Genomic DNA, 26,690 nt, shown 5'->3' with positions numbered 1-26,690 from the left:
ATGACGTGATGGAGAGAAGACTTTTAATGATAATGATAATGTTGTAAAGTTCATAATGTATAAATGCTATATGATTATCCCAAATGATGGTAATCCTCAATGAACCCTCCTAGTCCTCTTGAAAGTGAATCTAGTCCAAGTCGTGGGCTGAGATCTACATTCTCTGCATTCTAGTGTTCATCTCGCCAAACCTCCTTCTCCTGTACTCTCTTCTATCTTTCGTGGTATCTTCCCCACCTACATCACCCCAACCTCCTAGAGGTACTACTATCGCCGTACAATTGTCTGATGCACCTAAATCCTCCGCGAAATGGACGATCGTCTTTGCGGCTCTTGTAGGGTCAAAGGAATGTCTTATCAAATCGACTAATTCTTGATCTGTAAGTAAGGAAGTGAGACCGTCCGTTAACAGTATAAGATAAGAATGTTCTTGACCTATAAGTTCACATGAAGAACAACGTTAGGTTACTTCGACTCTTAGCATTTCAAAGGAAAAAGGAGAAGTAAACGTACCATCTATTATACGGGTAGTTACGTCTGGCTCTACGGTTACTCCTGAAGGTTTCCAGTCTCCATCACCGAAGCTGTATCCACCAGAGTATCAGTCGTACGCATGACATCGCCCAAGTTACTTGCACAGAGAGGAACATTCACTTACCCCCTAGTATTCTCCACCACTCCCATCCATCTACTTTCTCCAAAACTATCCGAGACCAATAACTCCGCTCCCATCCTTCTCAGTCGACTGGCTTCCACTCTAGACTCAGCATGATGTTTTTCTGTGAGAGATATGACTTGACCCGTTGTACGATGACACAGGAGTGCACGTGTATCTCTAATATCACAGATCACCCAAAATCAGCTATACTGTTACTCATTCATCTCCTGACTTGCTGTAGACGACTGGAGGTGAGATAGGCTTATCTCTACTCACCCACAATGAGCGACGGTGAGACTCAACTCCTTAGAAGACCAATATGGTTGACCTGGACTATCTAGCGAATGAAGCAAAACGAGTGAAGCTGTCGAACCGCATCTTTGTGATTTTTCAATTCCTTCCAATATCTCTTTATCCGCCTATTTCAATTGAGTTATCAGTTCAACTCATTAGATCACTTGTTTCCCTTGTAGCTCTTGTACCGCGAGTTTGATGTACGTACCTGTAAGAACGCAGTAGTTAATCTTTCTTCCATGGTCATCTCGACACCATCTCCAGGGATTTGTTTTTGTCCATTGATAGCGAATTTTGTCCAACGTGATAGTGAGCCTCCTCTCCAACGTTTGAAATAACCTGCATGACGATCTTTCGTCCATTCTACCAAAGGTTCAATTTGGTCCGACTCCACTCCTTCAATGATTTTAAACAGGTTATCTTTGAGATACGTCGATACTTCTCTACCACCGTGTCTTCTCGTCTGACCATCAGTATACCGCTTTGTGCAAAGATAGCAAACAAGTCAGAGCGTTCTGCTTACCCGTCAAAAATCCCAAAAGCAGTTACTTGAGAAGCGAGGAATTCTGATCCAGATGAAGACGGGTCCCATTCATAAGGTGATTTAAGCTTTGTCAATGTCGTTCGAAGTTCCGCCGGACGAAGTTGCAACGATCCAACGGTAGCTGCATCTTCTTGATATCTAGTTGATATGTCATTTCAGCTTATAGATTTATTTGATTCACAAGAAGACGAAAAACAAAGCTCACTCCCTACTCCCTCTTGATGAGTAAATTCCTACGATCTTTGGGTTGTTCAGTGGCACTTTATATGTCCCTAACGTTTCCCAGCATCGCAAATCAGCCATAAGCGATATTTTCCGTGCCGTGTGAGTTTTACTCACCTCCCGCGGTAGCTCCTCTTACGAAATCATGCACCCCTCTTGCACCCCTCCGAGCGGTAGTGTACGCTGTCGAGCGCAATATCATGGCATGAGTGAAGCTAGCAGCATGAAGAGGGATGTTGTAAAGCATTCTTGATGTCTTCTACAGTTTATGCACGACACCAGATGCGATTACTCGATATCTGAAATGTGGGGCAACCACGTGGGTTTATTGCGGGGTAATGCACCAAATCGTTACGTGTATATATAAAATGTTGATGTTGCTCGGACTGAAAATCGCGTAGTAAAAATCATAATATATATATATACATATACATTCGTTAATTATTTTCAACTAAAAGCGCAAACCAATCCTGTATTTCTCTTTCCACATTGACATAGCCAAGTCATTTATAAACCCTTATTCGCACATATCACCCGCATCAAGGATACCCCCACACGATTCGAATGGATTCAGATCAAGCTATATGAACTTGAAATGCCCTCTTCCAATTCAAAAGTGAAATTGAAAGTTGGTTCATCGTCTTCGACTCAACCCTCCACTGGGATCGAGCGAGAACGATCAGGATCAACACCATCAGTCGAAGAGACCAAATCGTCGATATCACCTATATACATATCATTGCCGTTGGACAAGGAATCGAAACGTAAGATAGACTCAAAATCTCGTCACGATGAAGATGTGAAGAAGCACCATGTAGTAGAAGCGCAAGTCTCGAATTTGGATGAAGAGTGAGTATCATAAGGGAAATTATTATTTTTCTTTTGGGATGGTGACAAGGAGAGGGTCCGCGCGTAACTGTCACAATAATCCCATATATCCCGTTGAAGGTTGATCGATCTACTAAATCGTTTGTGCCACATTGATGATTCTCATGTAAGATCGCCGAAGATGTCAAAGTGCTGATACTGATGTATTTCTAGTTGGCAAGTAGCTTACACATGGTCATTCATCATCAAATTCAATCTAAGAAGCAAAATATCACGATTAGAATGTTTAGAAGAGTGAGTTTTCTCTCAGTCACCGAAGTGCCGTACGGTTTCGATGTGGCACCTAAATCCCCCCTTTTGAGAAAGATATGCTGATATATGGGATTACCTTCATGATGAAATAGCTTTGAAAGATGTTTAGTTGAACCAATGGCAAATAGACCTGATGATATACTGGAAAGCATTTTGATTTGCTTTTTGGGTAATCTCAAACCTGGTTCAAGGAATATCACGTAGGTTTATTTCTCCCGTATGGTGTCACGCACAACCCCTTTTCGCCGAATATGTGAAGTCAGGGTCGGATCTATGGTTGTGGTTTACAAATAGGCTACACGATGTTCATACCAAGCTCAAGAAAGTCTCCAACGCTGATTCGATTTCTCGTTACAGACCCGAAAACATCCAATCGCAATTGTCGAATTACATCAACGATCAGCTTTCCAGTACGTCCGAATGGACAGTATGGGATAGAGGATGGCCCATAAATGAAGAAGATAGAGGATCATGTTGTACATATGATCGATATAGATCAGAATTAGGTAGATTGAGATATTACGGTGAACCTTCAAGTGCAAGAGCCGAGAACAATCCTATAAAGCGGATGGAAGAAAAAGGAAGTGGAATCTTTGAATTGGATTGGAGAGAAAGAGTGACTCTATTAAGACAACTAGTCGATTGGCAATGTGAGTCAAGCTGATCACAACGTGTCTTCCTATCCACTGACCTATTTCATGGGTTGCTTTTCTTCTAGTAACTCATTCTGAATCAATACGAAATATAATCCATAGGGAATTTCCTGCCAAAGCGATGGATAGTAAAGCCAAAAGACCTCCTCCAGCCGAAATCACCGAAAAAGATTCCATCGTAGTCAAAGAGTTAGGACTGAATCGAGACAGAGCGAGGGTATGGGCTTTTGATGGTCAGTAGATTTTTGTCAAGTCTGGTCATGGTCGAATGTGCGGTTAAAAAGCTGATCAGATTGAATTTCGATGTTGTTCAGATTCATGGAGGTTGTATAAATCTGGTAACCCTTACAAACGACCTTGTCAACTCATAAGCATAACGACCAATAGAGATTCGTATGATCAATTGATCACAGAACTGGAAACTTTCTCTCAATTGAGATCGGAAGGTAACCCAGACGAGATACCCAGCACCGCCAAAAGTGGGAAACTGTCTAATGAACTGAAGAAATTAGTCCAAGCTAGGAAGAACGAAGCTTCATTAGCTGAAAGATTGAAGGAGAGAATAGAAGCAGTCGAAAAGGAAGAAGGGGTAAGCAATGGTTATACTGTCTTCAAGCAAGTGAGATCCATTTAACGCTGATACGTTTCATCCCATACTAGAGAGTACAAAGATCGAGAAGAAAGATTGCTCAAGTAGTCGAAATGCAACAGCGTGCGGAGTTGAGATCCACAAGAACAAGAAGACAGGGTAGGAAAGTCGATTATGTGTATGATGACAACTCCGAAGTGAGTCCTACCACCACGCCAACTCGCCTGAAGACAAAAGCGATTCCTGCTGACTGTACTTTTGCAGTTCGATTCAGATTCAGGACCAACAAGAAGAAAGCGACCTTCACCTGAATTTGATGGATTGGATTCGAAAGGTAAACCTATAATTCCAGGTGAAAGAAGATCGGCTAGAACGTCGGGTAGACAATCAACTTTCGTTTTTGAGCCGGTGTCTGAAATACTGCCTGTCTCCGAACAGATCTCCAAACCAGTTTCTGAACCTGACGTGTCAGTGGAAATGTCAAGAAACTCTTCATCAACAAGTTCGACCGGTGGAAATCCTGAAGATGGAGAGATGAGTGAAGAAGGAAGACGGAAGAAGAGAGAAAGGATGAAAGGTTACGCATGGGTAGAAGAATATATTCCATTCGAAAGGTTGTCTGATAAGGATAAAGAGGAATTTCTGAGAACGCGTAAAGAAGCAAATGAGCTCAATCTTGGAACTGGAACTGCCAACGAAGATTGGAAAGGGATTGCAATGGCGAACGGAACGGGAATCGATATTCAAAACAGGAATGGGCATGATAGTGTTGAGACACTAGAAAACCCAATATCGGTCGAAACAAAGAGTGAAGAGCCTATGGATATTGACAAGTCAGGTATAGGTGAGGAGGGCGAATCAGCCTTTTAGTTGTGTTGCGGGATATACCACTTCTTGATGAGGTTTGGAACTAAGTCTCGATTTACACACCGACTATTGCATTATGACCAACCAGCATGTATTCCTTGTTGTTCTGCTGTTCTTATTTTCCAATGCAAATCTTGATCATCCGATGAAAAGCGATTTTGACTATTGGGATTATTTTGTCTGACCCAGGGTTAAACACGAGTCAGATCCGATTAGTAGAATGATTCACGTAGATAGTATAATGAGAAGTAAATTGCATATGACTGCTTGACCATCTGCGCTAACTAAGTCACTAATCACATCCCATCATATCACATCACGTATCACGTTTCATATTTATTGATCGCTTTGTTGATTAATGTGCTAAAGATCAGATTACATTAGCACGTGATTTATCGTTTGTGAGGTGATTGGAAAAACAGGAACATACCTTCGGGAGACTATAAGATTGACGAGAAGGAAAAAGAAAGGAAATTAGTAAGTGGTCAGGCTAGTTGAGTGTGATGTTAAGGAAGCAATACTCACGTGAGAGACGTAATCAATAGCTAAGATCGATTTCACAGGGTCAGCAATCATCTCTCACATAAAACAGCTGACACAATACAGAAGCTTTCACGCAATCCCCATTAAGCAGAGCAACTTTCCCTACTTCTTCTCCGCGCAATAGTCAAAACTCATACCAAAACGCTCGACAACGATGAGATTGGTCAAACCATCTTTTTCCACCTCATAAAGCTCTGCAGGTTCATCCGATGAACTGAGGAGCAAAAACTCACCTTTTTGGACAGTGGTGATTTCATCAGCTTCAGCATCAGGAATTTCAATAGCGAACTCTTCTTCGATGGCCATGACTACTTCTACGGCGTCGAGGGAGTCGAGTCCGAGATCGGAAGTGAATGATGCGGATGGTGAGAGCTGTTGATCAGAGGGGATATTGATCATTGAGCAGACAAGAGGGGATATGGTTTGGTTTAATAATCCGAGCAAGTCAATTCATTGTGTTGGACCGATACGAATCGATAGATTTGAAGATGAGGTGGAAAGAGATTTACGGATTGGTAAAAGTGTAAGGTGGGACATTTCATTGAGGTATAATGGTAAATTGTACGTGTCAATGATGAAGTCGAACCAAGAAGTATGACAAGTGAGATGAATAAATAACGATCCAATCAGCTGTGTTTCATTCCACATTATGACATATCACCCATTCCAAACTCTCCCAATTTATCATCTCCCTTTCGAACGAATCTAGTTAAAAAGATATACGCTCAAAGACGTACCTTTGTAGAATCAACTTTTTCGAAACTTTTCAAAACGTCCAACACTCTTGAAGAGATATCATCTTTACTTAATCCTGCTGCAGCTGCATAACTTCTATATTGGAATGTCACTGCTTGAGGCTTGAGTGTTTTTGCGATTGAGGAAGTTGCTTTGAGTCGAAGGGAAGGGAGAGCTGATCGGAGTACTGGGATTGATCTGTACATTGTTGATGATGTTATACTATAGTGTTGAGATGGTATGATCAGAGTGTTGTATATAGATAGATGAGATGTGTGAGATCGAAGTATAAGGAGGAATGCGATCATTATCAATTCCCTCACCGTAGAGGATATTGCCGCAATTCACCGAGTCATAATCACACCATGTGGCATTTCATCTTTGTATTTTGGGATTGCTGGGACTTTTTGACTTGAAATACTGAAAATCACATAGATATCATTTGTACATTATACATATATACCTGAAAAACAATCTACATATCTTCGATCGATCAGTACTGTCGACCTGAAGATTACAGTCTCTTCTAAAAGCTCCAAGCAAAATGAAACATGGTATCAGTCAAAGGAAGCTGGGTAGAATGCCCGCTCATAGGATAGCTCTTTTGAGGTGAGTAAATGGTTTAAAATCGATTCTGCAGAGCATATATTATCTTGGATGCCGAATACGTGCACATCGAATAACAAGAGCTGAGGAAACATTAGAGTATCTTGTGTGAAACCAATGCTGATCAAGATAGTTTCTCTACCTCAGAAACTTGGTATCAGCGTTACTGCATCATGAATCAATCAAAACCACCTTGCCGAAAGCTAAAGAAGCTGCTAAGATGGCGGAAAAGGTCAGTCAATTCTGCAGCTGGACTGAGATTTGTTGCTTGGATATCAATGCTGATGACACTGTCGCTATTTTAGATCATTACACTGGGGAAGAAAGGTACAAACCCAGCTAAGAGCAAAGCAATGTCATATTTAATGGTGAGTTTTGCATTTCCGAAGATTGATGAAAACAGTAGCTAATCAACTCTCTTGTTTTTTTTTTTTTCATGAAGCCCCCTCACAACTCCCCGCCTCCATCAGCATCATCGTCGACAATGATAGATCCTGAAGATTTCGTAGCACCCAAATCACTCTTACCTAAACTATTCAATGATCTATCAAAACGATACGAAAGTAGACCAGGAGGTTATACACGTATACTGAAATTCGGTAAAAGACAAGGTGATAATGCTCCGCATGCAATTGTCACATTAGTGGATGGACCAAGGGACGTCAAGTTTGAATTATTGGCTAGGACAGTGGGTAAAGAAGGATTAGATCTAATAGAAGAAACAGGCAGTCTGGATAATATAAGTGAAGGTTGGGAAGGTTTAACGGAAAAAACAAAGAGACAAGTTGAAAAAGTATTGAAATATAGAAATGATCAAGAGAAGAAAGTATTCAAAGATAAAGCAAGGGAATTTGCCGTGAGTTTCCTTCTCTTTTCTAGTCACTATATGAGGAGGTGGAATCAGAAGGGTATGAGGAGAGTCGGGCAATTGAGTTGCAGGCACAAATCAATTGGACGCAGGGGTTGCGACATCAGATCTACTCGATGACCGTCGAGGACCAACTTGATTGATGGAAGAAGGCTAGAGATCTGCATATCCTATATATGTGACTCTCAAGCTAATTTATGCTGTATTATATTTTCACAGGACTATCTACAAGCTGAAGAAGCAGGATATGGCGGATTAAGAGCACCAAATGTGTCACCCAATGTACTGAAATACAGGAAACCTGGGTGAGTGAAATCTATCATTACATATCATCCTCCATATGAGCTAGTATCTGATCCTTGATTCTTTTGAATTCGCAGTATGAACACACCTAAATCAGGGCGATTGTTACATGCAGGAGAGAGATTATCGGGTGTATCGACGCATTCGACTGGATTAGGATTAGCGAGAGGAGCATTGGTCAGAACGCCTCGAGGGCGAAAAGAGGTTGATAGGAATCCTAGGTTCTGGGGTCAAGCGCGATTACCTGAAGGAGTGACGGCGGAGTTAACGGTGGATTAGATGTCTCACGATGGACAGCATGTATCGGTGTATCATACGATAGATTGGCAGGAAAACATGACGGTTAGGCATGATGACCATTATCTCCTGCCCACAGGGTTCGGAGTCCTACTATCTGGGAGAGGTGTGTTCGATCAGGCCGTAATATTCGTCAATCCATTCACAAAAGTACTCTTCTGACTCTGCTCATTTCCTTCTTCGATGATATGTACAAAACAAAGCATCGTTCTTCATCATCATCCTGATCAGAAATTTTGCTGCCGTGAAAGAATATTATTGCAAACCAACTTCCGGCGGAACTCGGCGCGTCGGTCGGATTGAGTTGTTGAGAAAGCTCGTCTTATTCAAGTCTTTGATTTCAACTAATAGGTAACATCATCTACAAAAACGCCCAATATCAATCATTCACTCGTTGCAGATTACAACGATGTTCTCTACTCAGATCGAGGCCGGACCATCTACTCCCACTGCACGCTCGAGATATACAGTTGGACAACGATATTTGCATTGCAAAACATTACATCCATTAACATTACGATATATTGGACCATTACCACCGTCTCCCCCTTCCTCTTTCTCCTCCTCCGCCTCCTTCTCTGATCATGCAGGGAACGACACGATATGGCTAGGAGTGGAGTATGACTCACCGAGTCATGGGAAAGGTCATAATGGGACTTATAAAGATATAAAAGTATTTGATACGAGAGAAAATGGCAGTGGATCTTTCGTTAAATTAGTTGGGGAACCACTGAAAGAAGGGAGAGGTTTGATTGAAAGTATCCAAGAAAGATATGGGAGAATCATCATCCCTTCCAACCAGAATGAAACTCCAAATACTCAAAATCAACATACCAATTCCAGTGTCTATGTGCAAAACGTGGAGAAGGAAAGTATAATCCTAGGATCAACTAAGATAATAGTTGAAACTCCTAATTTATCAAATGTTCAAGAACGTATTGGTAGATTAGAGAAATTGCGAAATATCGGATTTGAAGAGGAGTTTATTGGATCTTTGGGTGGTGATGATAATGATGATGGGACATTGAGAAAGGTTCTAAAGGAAAGGATGAAAGGTAAGTCCAAGTTTTGATCATCTGTCACCTGCCTGGATTCTAGAGGAACGTATCAAGTTGACGAAACTAACGAGGGAATTTTACATAATTAGGACTTAAATGGTTGAATATATCGAGAAATCTAATTTCATCATGGGAAGAAATACGTGATATAGTATACCATTTTGAGGGATTGGAAATTCTTACTCTAAAGTAAGTCAAATCCCCTTCATAATGGTGTATCGAGAAGCTCTTGATGTAGAAAGCTGATTCGGCATTCATGGACATAGTCACTCGAGATTCGAGCCATTATCATCCACGCACGAGCCAGACCAATTACCCAAGTTCAAAAGCACCTTCAACAACATACAAGAATTACATCTTTCCGATTGTTGTTTGTCATGGGATGAAGTGAGTCATCCCCTTCTCCTTACACAGTCAAGATATGACGAATGTATCATTGACTGATATTGGAGAAATGCAGATTTGTTTCATCACTTTGCTATTCCCAAATATCCGAATCTTACATCTGGAAGCTAATCGATTGTTAACAAATCTGAATCGACGTCTGGAGGGATTAAGGGAGTTGAAGGAATTGAGATTGGGTGGATGTCCAATATCCAATTGGAATGAAATAGTCTCTTCTCTTAGTGATCTACCCCAGTATGTCTGTATACACTTCCCCCTCTGCCAATTGAAACCACCATGCATGGAGAAAAACATTGACATGAGCTGATCTAAATTGATTGGTAGGCTTGAAAATCTTGATATATCATTCACATCAATACGATCTATCAATTCCTCATCTTCAAGTGATACGAAACAGTTCTCAAATTTGAAATCGATAATCATGGTTGAAGCTCAAATTCGACATTGGAACGATTTAGATAATCTATCTGATCAACTACCGAACTTGACCTCCATACGAATCACTATTCCCACCTCCCCTATGCCAATAGAATCATTATCATTTCCATCTGTGAAGTCAGATTCAGTAGGAAAGGGGTTGTCCATAACGAAAAAAGAAGAAGAGGAAGGGCAGAATGAGATACAGTTGGTTGACGAAAAAACATTAAGACTCATATGTATTTCCAAGTTCGGACGTTTGACTTCATTCAATTCTGGTACGATATCATCAACCGAGCGCAGAGATGCAGAGTTATTTTATATCTCCTTTGTGAGAAAGTGGGTCAAGCGAAATGGAGGTGACAAAGAAGAACGGGGTAGGTATCAAGAGCTCTGTGGGATTCACGGAGTAGGCACAGAATCCATAGACGATGGAAGTGTGAGAAAGGGAAAAGGGGGATTGAGAAGTAAGATGATCAGTGAGTATACAAGACTTTTGAGTGTCATTGATTCTTCAGTAAATCTTTCTCAAGCAGAGTCTATTCAAAACGCGAGAAAGGCACAGATAGGATAATACTGACCTGAAAATTCACTGCAGATCTGAAAATTCATACTTCCCTTATGGAAAGCGACGATAACATCAAGGAAATATCGTTGTTGCCTTCATCACCTCTATCATTGCTTCAACGGAAAGCATCACGTTTACTCGGATTGCCACAAGTGCAATCTAGTGCACTCCAAGTATGGAGCTTAAACCTTGTTGAAGGTCAGGAAGTAGATGGAATCGCGATCAGCGCTGGAGAGCAAAAGAAGTGGGAGAAAGTCATCAAAGTCACAAATCCATGGGAAGATAAACAGATTGGATGGTGGTTTGAAAATGATGATGATATCTACGTTGAGCATGTGGTTGAGGAGGATTAGGGTGGAGGGTAGGCGAGCAAGGCCACGATGGGATCAGGTTGCACAATACACAATATTTACTACATTTGTATCATGTAAATTGCTTCATCGCCAAAGAAAGGCTCACGATATATTCCAAATTCGCTCGACTCGTTACTAAGATTACTGTCATTCCATTGATTCCAACGAATGCGGCCCCTCACCGGTGACGTACCTTTTTGGCGATCTGATTGATCCCGTTGATCCCGGCAAGCGGCAATGGAGTGGCAACGGCGATGTGGGGCAGCTTTCTTTTCCTCGACCATTTCCCGGTGACTGAGAGTGATTATGTGAATTGTTTGTCAATCCAGATATGAGGTCATTGAGACATATCGATTGATGATGATGATGATGATGGGATATCGTGGTCGAACGAAAGCGACGTGTGCTATCTGTCGGACGTACGTTACGTACATGGGGTATATATACGATCAAGCCATGGGACCTAGTTGTTCAAAAACTGTCCCATATTTAAAACTTTTATATCGTTAGATCATAAGTAATAATATCAGTATTCACAATGTCCGCTCCTCAAACTACCGCCAAAGGTTATGGTATCTCAGGTGAGCCGATCTGATTTCAGCTCTGTCTGCATGGTCGGAACGGAACAGGGTGAGGAAGGGATGTGGCTGACGCTTCAATTTTGGTTCAATCCTTTTGTAGATACCAAGAAATACACTGATTTCTCTGTGAAAGAATATAAATTGAAGACTGCATCCAAAGACGATGTCACGCTCGATATCGAGTTCTGCGGTGTATGCGGAAGTGATGTGCACACGATCACTGGCGGATGGGGTGAATTGGGCAATCCATGGGTAGTAGCAGGCCATGAGATTGTCGGGACTGTAACTCACGTTGGAGATGATGTGAAAGAATTCAAAGTCGGTCAAAGAGTCGGTGTTGGTGCTCAAGTCCTCAGTTGTATGAAATGCGATAGATGTGAAGCGGATAACGAACAATACTGTCCTGAACAAGTTGAGTGAGTCACTATTTTCCTCTTATATGAGGGGATGGGAATATGTTGGAAAATACCTTTTGAGACGGTCATTCTGTGGATTGAATAGTTACGAATTCGACCTGTTGAAAAAAATATGTGCTGATCTTACTTGATGCAGCACATACAACGCCAAGTTCCCTGATGAAGTAGAAGCTCAAGGTGGATACTCTACTGCTATTCGAACACATCAAAGATTCGTTTTCGCCATTCCAGAAGCTATCAAATCTGAGGAAGCTGCGCCCATGTTATGTGCCGGATTGACAGTATTCTCCCCTTTGGTGAGGAACGGTACTGGTCCTGGGAAAACTGTTGGTATCGTCGGTATCGGTGGATTAGGACGTGAGTTCATGAATAACATTCTAAATCATACCATTTCTCCGATATTTCAATGTGTCGTGCAGCTTCCTTCCCCAGAAGTAGTTGCTTACAAAAGAAATCTCAACGCTAACTTGTTTGTACTATTCGATAGACCTCGCAATCCAGTTCGCCCATCATCTCGGAGCTAAAGTAATTGTATTCTCTCATTCACCCGACAAGAAGGAAGATGCCATTTCACTCGGTGCGGACGAATTCGTAGTCACCTCTGAAGATGGTTTCGCCGATAAATACTTCGACAAATTAGATTACATCTTATCTGCAGCAGACGCCAATATGATCCCATTAGGAGATTTACTTGGTACTTTGAAAGTCGATGGTAGGATGACTTCAGTCGGTTTACCTGACGAACCTTGGAAAGGATTACAACCTCAAGCTATGGCTTCAAACGCTTCGGCTTTAGGTGCGAGTCATATTGGTTCAAAGAAAGAAGTGTGAGTCACCTTGAAACGAAACACCTTACAATCCAATTTAATTCATATTGCATTGAAATAGAAATAGAATCACGCTAATAGATGAATGTTATATTGCAGAAACCAAATGCTCAAACTCGCCGCTGAAAAAGGAATTAGACCTATCATCGATCAAGTCCTTCCCATGTCTCAAGCTGGAAAAGCTATCGAGGCAGTCAAGAACAACGACGTTAGGTATAGGTTCGTCCTCAAACAAGATTTGGCTTAGGTAGCTTAGCGTACGGGTAGTAGGCGTGAGTGAGTGAGTGAGTGAGTGAGTGAGTGAGTGAGTGAGTTGAGTGAGTGAGACAGCGAATGAGGTGTTTTGTTGTGGCCAGTAGTAGGTAGTCAAGCGATGACATGGTGAGCATGTGCTGTGAGATTGAACGTTAAGGGGATGAGGTGAAAGTACTGAAAGCGTCGAATCAAGGGTTGTGCAGAGACGCGGGCTCCGATGACGGCGGATGTAGCTATAGTAACAATGTCGTATGAACATGTGTACAATGGAGAACATGGTGTATCGTCCATGTAGTTTAGTCAGCGAATCGCGCCTAAACCAGCTTGTTCACCATGCGGTCTCCCGAAATTTCCGCGTGTGTACATTCTCTGCTTGTTGTAGACTGCCCTGACAAGAGTAGAGCAGACAGGTTACAGAATCCTCAATTGGCCTATCGAACAAAGACCTGATAAGACAGTACTAAGTTGAATTGCTGGAGGACTGATCGAACCGGGTGAGATCAAGATTGAAAGTGAAACATGGTGGGGAAAGCAAACAACCAAGCAAGATCTATCGGGATTTAATACATGTAGAATGAAAATGTTAATGGTTTGTTCTGTACTGGAGAGAAAAAAATAACGTATAAAGTGATCTGTTGTGTATATAGTTTGATCCGTTTATTTCTGTATCGTATTTACCAGCCTGAACGAGGTTGTATAGAGGATGTTTGGTCAGCTATAATCTTCCTTGTGTCATGGGTATTCAGAGTACGACGAGTGATTTTGATTGGGATGATAAGGAGGTGATGAATTGACATTCTCCATGTGAAATGAATTATACTGTCTTGCAACTCTGCAAAGAGCGGAGTGATGAATCAGAGTAGTAAATAACCACTTCACTCACCAATCTAAACCTTCTTCTAATCCATCACCTTTAACAGCGCAACTACCTCTAACACTCCATTCTCTTCCTTTTTCCTGACCTGCCAAACCCAATTTATCGCTTATTTCACCTGGACTCAACGATCCTTCCACATCTTGTTTATTTGCAAATACCAATACTGGTACTGATTTCAATTCATCTTCTGATAACATTGTTAATAATTCGGAACGTGATGTTGCTAACCTTGATACGTCGGACGAATCAATAACGTAGATTATCGCCTACAAGTGAAGTGTGGGAGGATTTGTCAGCCTTACCAAAATCTAAGGAGATAATCAGATCTCCCAGAAGACATGAGAAAGATCAAGAGATTCCGTATTGATCCTCAAATCTAAATCCGAGAGCATTGAATTGTAAAGAGCTTCACTCCACTACCTTTGTCAAAACTCAAAATGCCCAACTTATATCACAACTATGACCCGGTGCGTCAAAAACACTTACCTGAGTATTGGCATAATAACATCTCCAATAAGGTCTAATACTTGATTGACCACCTAGATCCCAAACTTGGAAATTTATATTCTTATATGAAACCGTTTCGACGTTGAAACCGATTGCTAAAGATGATCAACCATTTGTAATCAGCATTCATGAGTGGTGATTGTGCATGGACTAAGGGAAGGCAATATTGAGATTTAGACATACTTGGAATAGTAGAAACGACTTCTCCAATCTATGAAATTCACAGTGTCAGTGAGTCCTTCTCAGTATCTTAATGATCTTGATGCAAGAAGAAGCAGCAGCAAATATCGCCCACCTGTAATCTATATAATATAGTTGTTTTACCAGCAGAATCCAAACCGACCATTAATATTCTGACTTCCTTATCTTTACCCCAGAACGCCAACGAGGACAGTGATCCGTAGATCCTTGATAGTGATAGCCCCATACTTGTGTTTTATTGGTCTTGGGTTGAAGCCGAAAGGTGTAACTTGGTTTGGTTCGTAAGAATTGTATTTACACACCAGATGCTGTGATGGTTGTAGGTGTAACTACCGCTTTGTACAGTACCAATCTTATGTCTCTGTCACCCCTCGTATATTCGGGAAATGTCAATCTGGATGAGAGATGTCCAACGCAATGATGTTTACGTTCTGAGCCGAATGGAAGTGAGGTACGCAAGGTGTTAGGTGTATGGTCTGATCGGATTTGATTCTCTTGGGTGATTATGATGTATTATCAATAATCTGTGACTTTACTCGTATGTTGTGATCGTTTGGAAGGAAGTGAGACGGGACGTGTTTTAGTTCAACGCTTCCAAGCGCATTACAAATAATTTCTAATGGTCAACAACAAAGATTACAAATCACGTTGTATGACTTGAAGTACTCGTAGGAAATCAAGGTGGAGACCCCGCTCAAATCCCAAATCTCGAAAGAATTTTGTTTTCGACATTTATCTGAATTACCTACCACACGAATTGATTCTGACATTTCATAAAAGCAACTTGTCCGTTAATCCAGCTCATATCTATCGGATTATCATACAGAAAATGAGTAATGAAATGACCCAGGATGGCTCGTCCTCAAAGGAATTGGAGAAATTGGAGAAAAAGCTGAAGAAGGCAGAAGAGAAAATGAAGAAAGCAGAGGAAAAAATGAGGATCGCAAGGGAAGAATACGAGAGAACACAAGTCGAAGATAGATCTGCTGCTCAAGGTGTGAATCAGCAAGGAGAAGTAAAGGATAAGAGCAAATCTAGCAAGAAGGATAAAAAGAGAAAGAGGGATATAAACAATCCACAAATAGTAGAAAGCCAACTTGAGCATGAGTCAAAGGTAGAGGAACAGGTCCAAGGAGAAGAAGTCGAAACTGAAGACAAACGAGTGGTTCAGGAAAATGGGGAATCAAGCAAACCATCGAAGAAATCAAAGAAAGATAAGAAATCGAAGCTTCAAAATGACAATAAGGTGCAAAATGTCAATGCAGCTGGGAATGATACTGAATCGCCATCGGCAGCAGCAGCAGCAGCAGCAGCAGCACCTTCAGACATATTCAATGATTCTTCACTATCTGATCAAGCCAAGAAAAGTGAGTTCGAATGATCATCCCACCTATCTTCATGCATTTCATATGACTACGTCTATCTCCTGATCCTCCTTCTCGCCATACTGAATAAAATGTGATTCGGATAATGCAATTCAAAGTGGAGATGATCCCGTCAATCGGATCCGTAGACATACGCTGACTGACCTGACTGTTTTCTAATCAGATATTTATTACGCATATTTACATAAATCATCCCATGATTCAGAAGGAAAGTTTATCTCTCAGCAGACCGAGAACGAAAAGGATGGTGAAAAAAGTACGAATTGGAAATTCAGCAAAGCGAAACAAAACTGGTTAATAAGAAACATATTTTCATCAGATGAGGTGAGTTTTTCGGGGATGTCAACCTACCCTTCTCACACGAGCTTGATTCAAAAGTGTTCTCCAAAAGGACATAGACAAGGAGAATTTCGTTTTTTTCAATCAAGTAGAAGTAGAATGAATTCATGCTGATTTTCTTGTGCTTGATTATTTTGATGATATATAGATTCCCGATAGATACGTTGAATTGGTTTTGGGGTATCTCAAAACAGTTCAAGGTTCTTCAAGGGCTGTGAGTATTTTAGTTAGCATTTTCTCCCCATTCACCTCTCCCTTCTATTCATTTTGCGGAAGTTTTCTACTAATCGATTTTCTTCACTCAGAATATGGTTGAATCAGCTAAGAAAATAATCACTCCTCCTTCCGCTGACACTTCCACCACCACCACTGTCGCCGCCGCCGCCGCCGAACCCACTTCATCCACTACCGAAATCCCATCTGAATCTACGGAGCAGCGCGAACAAGTTGTCAATGATGTAGTTCAGGAAGATACCGATAGAGTCGAACAAACTATCGTCCCGAAAGAACAAGATCAATCAAAATTGATCAGAGCTGAGAAATTATTGAAAACAATGGAAACTGAGTCATCTTAGGAGATTATAGGACAACGTCTTCATGTATGTAGATACATATATACGCCATATGAGATATTGGTTCTCAGAATGTTCATTGCGTACATCTCGATCATACATCAGCTTCTGACACTCAATCAATTCATACTATCTCTCGAATCAGTTGACCTTGATACCTGAAAATCTCATTGCAATGCTATCATATCCCAGCTGATACTGTCTGCGCTCATCTCTTCAGATTGATTGCGACACGATAGTACAATTTTATGAGTTATGCATACACAGATCGAACACGAACGATAACTTACGAAAACTGAAACTATATAATTAGTACAGTTTGGAGTATGGAGTATAGTATAATAGGGAAATGGCGCCCTCCCGCGTTCAAACTTTCCTTTTGTATCACCAGATGAATGAATGGCGATGACGTTTAAAAGGCAAAGACGAACGTACGGGGACGCGAAGCTGGTATTGGGCTACTCTGTGAACGAATTTCGTCGTGTCTGAATGAGAGTTGTCCAGATGTAGTAGTTGTAGCAGAGAGGTTGGGGGGATCGGCATTCTTTGAGGTGAGATGATGGAGAGGGTGATATATTTATACACACTATAGTAGCTTTCAGACAAAAAGGACCCGTTTGATGGTGCAGATCTTGGTTTTGTTGAATTGCGAATTGAGATTCGGAGTGAATAACGAGGAAGTGACGCATTGGCGCGTGCGATCACTATGAAAGGGTTGAATATGTAAGAGACTGAAGATAGGGACGAAGCCAAGAAAAAAATGTGGAGCAAGAGTCATTCGAGCTGAGCTTGAACGATTAGGATTACTTGTGAAATCTTGCTAAGAGGTGGTGATGAGACCAGGTATTCGAGATGAAGAAAGTAGAACCAACTGTGTGAGTGGTTTGAACGAAAAAGAAAATGGGAGACTTGAAGTCGAGGTTGAGTTTGAAGGATATGTCGCTCTGGTATATTTCCATGACTGTATACAGGAACTTTGATCATCGATTGATGTGGTTTGTGCGTAGTGAATAATTATATATTAATAGACCAGATCAATCGATATTTCCCATATAACAGGCGACCGTGGCGAGCCGAACCATGTATTTGACGTATCTTTGCTTCCTCTAGAATTACTTTCCCCTATCCGATCAGCCGAAATGAAACCTTACCAATTCTGTTCTCTGGTATTGTTGCGAGTTTGACTTCTAAGCAATCTTTGGTTTTGATTCTCTTGTCCCAGTTGCTCTTCAGGCATGACCCTTCTCTTCTGTTGCATCAATCCCGCAGCTTGCTGTTGAGCAGCTAATTGTCCATCATCTTGTTGTTGATGTTGAACTTTGGCAGAGGGTTGGACGGACCAGTCGAAAACGTAATCGTATTGGAAACCTTCTCGAACGAACAAGTCTCTGAAAAGCTTTCGGAGGTATGAGTAATCGGGCTTGTCGTCGAATCGGAGGCTACGACAGTAGTTTAGGTAGATGGCGAATTCGTTGGGGAATCCTCGACAAAGGACTTCGGTGGGGGTAGTCATTTCTGCGACAGACAATCTTAGCTTTTACATCATCGCTCGTTATAGACGGAGCTATGCAGTACTCACTCTTCTCCATAATTCGATCGTACTTTTGCTTCTTAGTAGCAGCCTTGAGACCTTGCCAGGGAAGTTGACCTCGAAGGAAATACTGTACTCGATATCAGTTATCACGATTCTCACGCCTCGCAAATCTTGCACTTACCATGAGGACGTAGCCCAGAGATTCCAAGTCATCTCTTCGAGATTGCTCGACACCCAAGTGAGTGTTGATGGAGGTGTATCGAGCAGTACCGGTAAGGTTCTTGTTCTCTCTGTAAGGGATATGGAGGTGGGTCTTGGGGTCTCGGTACTTCTTAGCCAAACCGAAATCAATAACATTCACTTGGTTACCACGTTTACCGATACCCATCAAGAAGTTGTCAGGTTTGATGTCTCGGTGAATGAAGTTTCGTGAATGGATGTACTCTACTCGAGAGATTAATTGGTCGGCGAGGAGGAGGACGGTTTTGAGGGAAAATTTTCGATTGCAGAAGTTGAAAAGATCTTCGAGGGATGGACCACTACAATACATGCGTCAGTGGTTGTTTTCGCTCTTTGGCGTCGTCCAACTTACAGTAAATCCAACACCATTGCATTGTAATCACACTCAGTACCGTACCATCTTACAAAAGGTACACCGACACCACCGGCTAGAGTCTTATAGACCTTAGACTCGTATTCTAGTTGAGGGTGTTTTGCTTTGACAGACTCGAGCTTGATAGCGACCTCCTCTCCTGAGACGATGTTGACACCGAGATAGATATCACCTATCAAACAGTATCAGCACGGTTCCCATATGGACTAGAGAGGGATAGACATACCGAAAGAACCACTACCGATCTTCTTTCCGATTCTATACTTCCCACCTACTCTTAAATCCATAGAAGTCATCCTATTTTGTGGAACACCGTATGCCATTTCAGGTTCGAGTGTTGGAAGCGCAGTGGGTTTTGAATAAGGGTTGATTTCAGCACGACGGGAGGCACGTGCGGGAATTGGTTTTGCAGGTAGACGTGGGATTTTGTTGGTTGAAGAAGTGGTAGACGAGTGCAGAGGATTTGATGTTGATTGATTTTTATCAATCCATTCGAGCAGTTGACAAAGACGATCGAGTAAATCCCAGAAGGATGTAGTGAGGTTTTGGTAAGGAGACAACACGTTGGATAAGGTCGTTTATGTAGTTTTGTAAGAATGCGGCGGAGTGGGGAAATGCGAAGGCGATGCAATCGGTTGAATGGAGACGTTCGAAGCGAAGTCGATTGTCGATGTGATGACGACAGTGAGATTTGAAGGACAAAGGTTGAATGATTTGATGAGAGTTTGGCAATAGAACAATAAAAGAGGAAGAAAGGGAAAGAAAACGAATTGTCAGCGGTCAACCCTTTATGTAAGTATCTGCTCTTCCTTGACCTCTCCTCGACGTGCGACGAACTCGAGGCAAGAGCGTATGTTTGCGCCTCAATGTCGGAGAAGCATGTTATTGACGCCACGTACGCTACGCAGTGAGGATGATGCGAATTTATTCGACATGACACACAAGCCACGCAGTTACCATGCCCTTCCTTCCTTCCTTTCTTTCCTTCTTTTTTTCCACATATATCATCGGGGAGAGCGTGAAAAGAGGGATGATTCGAAATGTATCACTAACCTGGATATGTATTCCTACTGATTTGATATGAAATATATTGAAATCCGAAGAACGATTCTTCCCTAATCCTGGAAATCCGTTTATAACAATCTATAATTCGATGAATGAATGAGTGATAAAAACGCGTCAATCTCACACGGGCTATATAAGTCGATTTTGAAATTGATTGTTGTTGTTGGGGAGATGATTGGGAATCGCGACAAAGGAAGATGAACCGGTCGTATTGAGATATATATGTATATATATGGGATATATCGAAGTTACGATTAGGATGACGGTGAGTTGGATCGTTTGTATGAATGGAAAGAAGGTGGTTATTGTTGAGAGTAAGGATGAAAGGTATGGTTTGGTTGAAAGACGGGGGATTGTATGATGAAGGGAGTGAAATGTCGATGTAAAAGGGAGAATATGAAGATAAAGGGGGAAGAAGGAGGTTGGATGTGTCAGCTCTAATCAAGACCTTTTGAATTCAACGTGTTTCCTTTTTCCATAAACCAGTGCCGATTTGCGATATGCCTTTTATGCTTTGTTCTCCTTTTTTCCTCCACCGAAATGTGACTGATATGGGATGCTGGAATTGTACTCACCTGAGATTTATGAAAAGGAGAATGTGATGGGGGGATGTGATAGATGAGATTGATGATGGGATAGATGATTGTGATATGTATCGGATGCGTCGATATTGCTTAAATGCAAGGTTTGAGTGAGAGAGAGTGCTGACAGAGTGAGTGTACGGATGGGGGGTGGGAGGGGAGGGGGTGAGTCGATCATCTAATCCCCCACCACCATACATTATAACGCCGTATATTCCCGATAATGTGGCACTCTGCAACACGCGTCGATGGCATGAGGATTACCTTCTTTCCCCCTCCACATCAACGGTCTCTTTATACATTATTGAGTGTCTCTGTACATTCATCGTTCATTTATATATACATACATATATACAAAATGGTCAGTTAGCATCCTGCAGTACGATGGGCTGTTCTGATTAGCTGACTCTCTGTCTGTCAACAGTCACTCCGATTGGTACCTGCTTCTGCTCAAGGTTCAACAGAAGCGCATGTCGTCTCATCTCAGGTCAGTCGTCTGAATTTGGCAGTAAAGCCAGTATCAACTGATCGAACCTGGTATGGTACTTAGGCAACAGCTCATCCCATCTCAGGAACCCATGATACATTCCGACATGGATTGAAATCTGCTTCTCAATCAGTCCAAGCAGGGAATGTAAGCGCTTTACAAGGTAGATTAGAAAAGGTACGTCCTGGTATTATATATATACGTCATGCCAGCTGTCATTCTACTGCAATTTCGTACTATGAGCTAATTTCCTTCGCTTGATGAATAGTGGCAAGAGACTCAAACGAGATTACAACAGAACATGCAACGAAGTACATTCGGTTTAGCTTTACCTCTCAAACAAGCTATGGAGATTAAGATCGCTTCCCAGGTAAATCCACCATTCCTTCTTTTCTTTTTTCTTTCGATACTATGAGTGTCTCACTGAGCTCTTCGGTCGATACTCAGGAACTTCATAATCCATTGTTGGAACAAGCTACAATCACAGGCGTACCTCTTGGTGGATCATCAAATCTCGCTTTGGAAGTACTGAGAGGTCAAGATGAAACTCTAGATGCAGGTGATTTCATGGGTGGATCAACTTCTTTCTCGGAAGTCTTAGATATCAGTGGAGTCATGGAAAGAAGTAGAGGTATATAAAGTTTTGTAGGATTTCAATGTAAAAGCAGTGATTCATGAGTACTAGATTAAAATAAGAGATTATGCATTTGTATACATATTGACCTTTAACGCTAATTCTACTCTTCTACCCTTCTGCTTGAATTTTCCACATAATCACACATCCAATTTTTCTTTTCCGGAAAGAAAGATAGCTATATGATTCCTCTTTGACTGTAGTATTTACTTCGCTGATACAGCATGAATGAAGTATACATACCACGACATCTAAGCGATAGTGGAATATCCATTTCTACCTGGAGCAGGAGCAGGAGGTTGATTTCCTTGAGATTCTTCTTCGTCTTCACCACCTAATCTGAATCCACCTGAAGAAGGGAAGCTTGCAGTTTGCTGGTTATTCGCAATACCGCCGCCGGGTAACTGGGGACCAGTGGTGTTTCCAGATGTGGGAGCACTGAAGCCTCCAGGCATAGCAGGTACGTTCCAGTCTATACGTCCATCCAAAATGATATCAGTCCCACTCACTGATTACCGCAAGGTCTTCGCACAGAAATGTAGGGAGATGACTCACTTCCTCCCCCAGGCAACGAGACGTTTCTGGGTATATCGAAAGATATATCACCCCCTCTTTCTCTTAGTGAAGTCAAACAACTGAAGAATAAAGGAATTTTGATCAAGAATAAAAGAATGGAAAATAGTAAGATGAAAAATGAGAATTTATGTGACAGTAATGACCATAGATCGAATATAGCTGTGAACAGTACCAAGTTCAAGAACTATAAAATAGTTTACAATCAAATAAATGTGATATCAGTAAAGGTTGATCTAGCTGTTTAGTTGAATGAGGCGTTGAGATTGGAATTCCAATTTACCTGTCTGAACGGGACTGTTGAGCTATGCATCTCATGTGCGACTATACCAAACAGCTATACAACACGTAATCTTGCTATCAGCTAACAGTCTGTTTGTTGAACTCTGGATAGCAATCGAACGGGACCCACAGCCAACTCACCATCAAAGGGAAATTGTATCCAAATCCAGTAGTGCTTCCAGCCGTTACCAGAGCTAACGAAGTTGCCGTGGTGAGCAACGAGAGCGAGTCTTGAGCTGACAGTCTATCTTGTAACGACATCTTGATCGAGTACTTATGCTTGATTCAGTATTGGCACAAGGTATAAGAAGGTTGGATGTCAAGTGTCATATAGCTGTGCATGTAATGAGTATGAGGACGTCTGTTTTGAACGTGAACTGGGCATGGCACAAAAGAACGCAGCTTTCCGTCGGAATCCAAACTTTAAATCGGTGATCACCGAAAACAACAGATCAACGATGACCCCTACAAGATAAAGAAATCTCAATTCAATTGTAACAGTCATTCACTTTGCATAGGAGATAGTCTGGATAGCTGATAAAACCCAGAATGAGGTACTTGCCTGCATTGTCTCTACTAGGCAGTGTAATTGGGATAAGCTCAACACTGGCATTTGAGCTACCAGAGCCTACGAGACAACTAGAATGGAAAGATGTCAATTTCTTGAGTACTTCAGATGTTCATGGTGAGTCGCTGTTCTACTTCGCTTCCAACGTATAAGTTCTGAAGGACATGCATGTATAGGCTGGCTTCTAGGTCATCAACACGTAAGCTTTGCCATATCTCTCTCGTCGTGGAGGAAGCTGACATTGCAGAAATAGGCTACATGGCCTGAACCTGTAAGCTTTTTCTCCGACTTCGCGATACCAAGCGTGTATGAGCTTATATATGCTTTATAGAACTATTCGGGGGACTATGGATCTTTAGCATCATTCGCGACACACATGAGACGTATAGCCAAAGACAAAGGGGTAGATCTTCTTTTAGTGTAAACATCAATCCGTTTAATAACAACTTTTTGAACTGCACAATGCTAATTTGATTGTACAATAGTGACGCTGGCGATCATCATGATGGATCTGGACTGGTATCAACTTCATCCACTGCATCAAGTCAAGCTGAGGATATCTTCGCGATGCTTCCTTTTGACGTTCTGACAGTAGGTAATCACGAGTTGTACCATTACGAAGATGCTTTGGAAGAATACAAGAATAAGGGAAGATGGTGAGTGAGGACCTGAGAGGTTAAAATCTTTTGTTCATTGTATCACAAGCACACTCTGAATCACCTCGCGATACCGTGGAGAGAGGCCTATAGAGGGCCATTTGGAGAGAGTCATCTAGCTGATAAAGTATTCACTGTATTGGTCAATGCAGGAACGGAAGATACGTCACTTCGAATGTCAATATCTCCATTAGAGGGGATGATGGATATTTCCATTCTGTGCCTCTAGGAGAACAGTACTTGAAGTTCGAGACTGAACAGTGAGTTAGCTACTCGGTCTGCCAAGAATTAAAGTTGCTGATGTCATTGATTCTAGAGGGCGAAAAGTCACTGCTTTTGGAGCGATATTCAACTGTAAGCTGGCAGCTCGATGAAAAGGCAATGCAGCTGACTTCGGATTAAAATCAGTCCAAGCTCATGCTAGGTGAGCTATTTATTCGCTGACTGGTGCGTGATGAGCTCACAAACTTGCAGGGGTATCTCAATACAATCATCTTCCAGATTAGCTAAAGAATCTTGGTTCATAGAAGCGATTCAAGATAAACCAGATTACTTGTTAGTTGCATATTCTCGACATTGAAATGAGATTTCTGTGAAGAACGTGGGGAGCTGAACCGTTGTCTCATCTAGTGTATTAGCAGGACATATGGCGGCTCGAGGCGAAAGCGCTGAATTTTATCCTATCTTCGTTGCAATAAGAAATGTTCATCCAGAAGTACCAATTTACATTTTCGGTGAGCTGATATTCTGCTAGTCTCCGGATATACAGACAGCTAGCTGACTCGATTTCAACGCAGGAGGTCATACCCATGTCAGAGATTGCGTGCAATATGATGATAGATCCATTGCGTAAGTAGGCTGATCACTCGGTATTACGTCTTATCGTCTGACACGTACAACTTTGTAGTGTCGTACCAGGCAGGTATCTGGAAACTATAGCATTCACTTCGTGAGCTTTAATCTGTCATGATACTGAGCGAAAGCTGACCTCTTGAATAGGTCATCTTTGCCCACAAAGGATGAGGATGAAATGAGTGTAGCGAGAAGATATATCGATGCCAATCCAGTCAGGTACGCTTCCAACTCATCATCGAGTGATATCAACTGACATCGATGGAATCAGTTATAAATGGCATACCAACACATCCGACGATGAATTTCATCTGGTATGTGCTATCACCAACTTACGCAGCATAACATAAATCCCGCATTGACAAATTGCTCCATTTTAGCCAATCGGACAGAACATCTCTACAGTTCTTCGAGATCTGTCCGCCTCCTTGAACATATCTACACCCTTGGGTATAGCACCTCATGATTATTTCCTCAACCGACATCCATATCCACATCCAAGATCTGTTCTCACCCATTTTTCGGATAACGTGCTTCCCTATACTATCCAAGATGAAGCAAGGAATGGAACTAGAGTAATTATCGGGAATGCCGGTAGCTTGCGATTCGACTTGGTAAGCTGTCAAAATCGTGCGGTAGCAAATCAAGCAAGCTGATGATCTATTTTGGGGATGACCGTACAGTTTGCAGGCAGATTCGATAGGAACGACGAACTGACTGTCTCGCCATTGTGGGTTATTCTCTTTCAGTTTGAACCGTTCTTGTGCAGATGCCTGACAAATAAGGTAGTACAAGCGCGTTCGTGTATGTTCGACTTCGAGCTGGATTAGCGAGAAAGATAACTGAACAAATGAATAAATCTGGCGCGAGCAAATTACTCCCTTCTAAGCCAACAACGAAATATGAAGAAGAAGAAAGGGTCAAACAAAGGTATAATCAGTGGTTGGCAGGACAATGGGAGGAATATCTTATTCAAGGCGGACAAGATCATCTTCTTGATCAACCTGATGTACAAGCAGTTCTTGGGACAAGTAAAATTCCCAAGAAGCCTAGAACAATGGGATTCGTGACAAAAGATAGATGTCCTGGGAAAGGAGATGATATCGAACATTATCCAGGTGAGCTTACTGGCAAATCGAAATTCTAAGGAAGCTGACCACCATATAACTAGTTCCTTTTGTGGGGAACCAACCGTAAGTGTCATATCAGGGAACTTCAAACAGTGAACTGCTACGTCTCGGGTCGCTCTAAAGTTGCTCTGGGTCCAAGCTGATTTGACTGTTACATGATATAGCGACTTTATCGAAACTCCCTTCCCCGATGTAGACGATGATGAGATTATAGATGTCGTTTCTATGGATTTTGCTCTCGATGATTTCTGTGAGTATCATACCTATTCGGAGCCTTCTTTAGAGGCTTGTGCTGTCTGCATTGGATCATTGACAAACCGTATATTCTAGTGTCGGCTGTGAATGTTCTCGATCCAACTATCGCTCTCAAAGAAAAACACATGAAACCTTACGCTGAGGGATTAGAGATCAATGTCGTTTTTGGAATGTACGCCAAGGAGATGTGGCAGAAAGGGCTTTAGTAGACCTGACCCTGGTTGCCGGTGGGGAGATGGACGATTGAAGGTATGACCGAATTAGAATAGCATAGTTTACAGTATGTTCTCGTGTAGCATTTGCATCTGCTGTCTTGGAAAATGAAGAGAAGGTGTTGTATATTTATCTATGTGCATAATTGATGAACTGCGTGGCATATA

The 26,690-nt window shown here is 41.8% G+C and overlaps 12 protein-coding genes across 12 annotated transcripts; 7 read left to right on the top strand and 5 right to left on the bottom strand.

The window, feature by feature from the left end:
* Nucleotides 1-154: 154 nt before the first annotated feature.
* IL334_004942 (uncharacterized protein) lies at nt 155-1,920 on the bottom strand (the record flags this gene model as incomplete). Its single annotated transcript, XM_062936657.1, has 8 exons — nt 155-435; nt 514-584; nt 659-835; nt 935-1,077; nt 1,161-1,407; nt 1,476-1,634; nt 1,702-1,768; nt 1,836-1,920. 8 exons carry the CDS (start codon nt 1,918-1,920, stop codon nt 155-157), a joined length of 1,230 nt encoding a protein of 409 aa, XP_062792708.1.
* A 393-nt stretch (nt 1,921-2,313) lies between these two features.
* Nucleotides 2,314-4,970, top strand: IL334_004941 (uncharacterized protein; the record flags this gene model as incomplete). Its single annotated transcript, XM_062936656.1, has 8 exons — nt 2,314-2,567; nt 2,760-2,840; nt 2,951-3,058; nt 3,216-3,508; nt 3,577-3,744; nt 3,826-4,100; nt 4,172-4,297; nt 4,365-4,970. 8 exons carry the CDS (start codon nt 2,314-2,316, stop codon nt 4,968-4,970), a joined length of 1,911 nt encoding a protein of 636 aa, XP_062792707.1.
* Nucleotides 4,971-5,303: 333 nt separating this feature from the next.
* IL334_004940 (acyl carrier protein) lies at nt 5,304-6,451 on the bottom strand (the record flags this gene model as incomplete). Its single annotated transcript, XM_062936655.1, has 4 exons — nt 5,304-5,330; nt 5,493-5,512; nt 5,744-5,882; nt 6,248-6,451. 4 exons carry the CDS (start codon nt 6,449-6,451, stop codon nt 5,304-5,306), a joined length of 390 nt encoding a protein of 129 aa, XP_062792706.1.
* Nucleotides 6,452-6,789: 338 nt separating this feature from the next.
* Nucleotides 6,790-8,301, top strand: IL334_004939 (ribosomal protein L17; the record flags this gene model as incomplete). Its single annotated transcript, XM_062936654.1, has 6 exons — nt 6,790-6,854; nt 6,999-7,083; nt 7,157-7,219; nt 7,294-7,707; nt 7,939-8,024; nt 8,100-8,301. The coding sequence occupies 6 exons, from the start codon at nt 6,790-6,792 to the stop codon at nt 8,299-8,301; spliced, it is 915 nt and encodes a 304-aa protein (XP_062792705.1).
* Nucleotides 8,302-8,728: 427 nt separating this feature from the next.
* On the top strand, nt 8,729-11,120 carry IL334_004938 (uncharacterized protein; the record flags this gene model as incomplete). The annotated part of the gene is made up of 6 exons (XM_062936653.1): nt 8,729-9,374; nt 9,467-9,566; nt 9,644-9,764; nt 9,838-10,016; nt 10,107-10,678; nt 10,798-11,120. The coding sequence occupies 6 exons, from the start codon at nt 8,729-8,731 to the stop codon at nt 11,118-11,120; spliced, it is 1,941 nt and encodes a 646-aa protein (XP_062792704.1).
* Nucleotides 11,121-11,658: 538 nt separating this feature from the next.
* On the top strand, nt 11,659-13,191 carry IL334_004937 (uncharacterized protein; the record flags this gene model as incomplete). Its single annotated transcript, XM_062936652.1, has 5 exons — nt 11,659-11,701; nt 11,802-12,117; nt 12,254-12,474; nt 12,605-12,944; nt 13,044-13,191. The coding sequence occupies 5 exons, from the start codon at nt 11,659-11,661 to the stop codon at nt 13,189-13,191; spliced, it is 1,068 nt and encodes a 355-aa protein (XP_062792703.1).
* An 887-nt stretch (nt 13,192-14,078) lies between these two features.
* On the bottom strand, nt 14,079-15,010 carry IL334_004936 (uncharacterized protein; the record flags this gene model as incomplete). The annotated part of the gene is made up of 4 exons (XM_062936651.1): nt 14,079-14,342; nt 14,563-14,678; nt 14,767-14,794; nt 14,879-15,010. 4 exons carry the CDS (start codon nt 15,008-15,010, stop codon nt 14,079-14,081), a joined length of 540 nt encoding a protein of 179 aa, XP_062792702.1.
* A 603-nt stretch (nt 15,011-15,613) lies between these two features.
* IL334_004935 (uncharacterized protein) lies at nt 15,614-17,083 on the top strand (the record flags this gene model as incomplete). Its single annotated transcript, XM_062936650.1, has 4 exons — nt 15,614-16,151; nt 16,333-16,493; nt 16,657-16,722; nt 16,814-17,083. The coding sequence occupies 4 exons, from the start codon at nt 15,614-15,616 to the stop codon at nt 17,081-17,083; spliced, it is 1,035 nt and encodes a 344-aa protein (XP_062792701.1).
* Nucleotides 17,084-18,227: 1,144 nt separating this feature from the next.
* On the bottom strand, nt 18,228-19,550 carry IL334_004934 (casein kinase I; the record flags this gene model as incomplete). Its single annotated transcript, XM_062936649.1, has 5 exons — nt 18,228-18,595; nt 18,660-18,741; nt 18,796-19,153; nt 19,207-19,399; nt 19,454-19,550. The coding sequence occupies 5 exons, from the start codon at nt 19,548-19,550 to the stop codon at nt 18,228-18,230; spliced, it is 1,098 nt and encodes a 365-aa protein (XP_062792700.1).
* Nucleotides 19,551-21,231: 1,681 nt separating this feature from the next.
* On the top strand, nt 21,232-21,999 carry IL334_004933 (uncharacterized protein; the record flags this gene model as incomplete). The annotated part of the gene is made up of 5 exons (XM_062936648.1): nt 21,232-21,234; nt 21,298-21,360; nt 21,424-21,537; nt 21,629-21,730; nt 21,808-21,999. 5 exons carry the CDS (start codon nt 21,232-21,234, stop codon nt 21,997-21,999), a joined length of 474 nt encoding a protein of 157 aa, XP_062792699.1.
* Nucleotides 22,000-22,245: 246 nt separating this feature from the next.
* On the bottom strand, nt 22,246-23,110 carry IL334_004932 (uncharacterized protein; the record flags this gene model as incomplete). The annotated part of the gene is made up of 4 exons (XM_062936647.1): nt 22,246-22,466; nt 22,550-22,754; nt 22,851-22,904; nt 22,991-23,110. The coding sequence occupies 4 exons, from the start codon at nt 23,108-23,110 to the stop codon at nt 22,246-22,248; spliced, it is 600 nt and encodes a 199-aa protein (XP_062792698.1).
* Nucleotides 23,111-23,398: 288 nt separating this feature from the next.
* Nucleotides 23,399-26,516, top strand: IL334_004931 (uncharacterized protein; the record flags this gene model as incomplete). Its single annotated transcript, XM_062936646.1, has 20 exons — nt 23,399-23,534; nt 23,594-23,616; nt 23,671-23,688; nt 23,749-23,837; nt 23,903-24,073; nt 24,226-24,333; nt 24,390-24,427; nt 24,482-24,497; nt 24,548-24,628; nt 24,704-24,807; nt 24,871-24,922; nt 24,981-25,022; nt 25,073-25,144; nt 25,197-25,239; nt 25,306-25,539; nt 25,609-25,655; nt 25,715-26,043; nt 26,097-26,118; nt 26,220-26,305; nt 26,386-26,516. 20 exons carry the CDS (start codon nt 23,399-23,401, stop codon nt 26,514-26,516), a joined length of 1,842 nt encoding a protein of 613 aa, XP_062792697.1.
* Between the last annotated feature and the right edge of the window lie 174 nt (nt 26,517-26,690).

This window comes from Kwoniella shivajii, chromosome 6 (assembly GCF_035658355.1).
Source record: "Kwoniella shivajii chromosome 6, complete sequence".
NCBI classification, from domain to species: domain Eukaryota; kingdom Fungi; phylum Basidiomycota; class Tremellomycetes; order Tremellales; family Cryptococcaceae; genus Kwoniella; species Kwoniella shivajii.
This window is presented reverse-complemented; position numbering and strand designations above follow the sequence as displayed.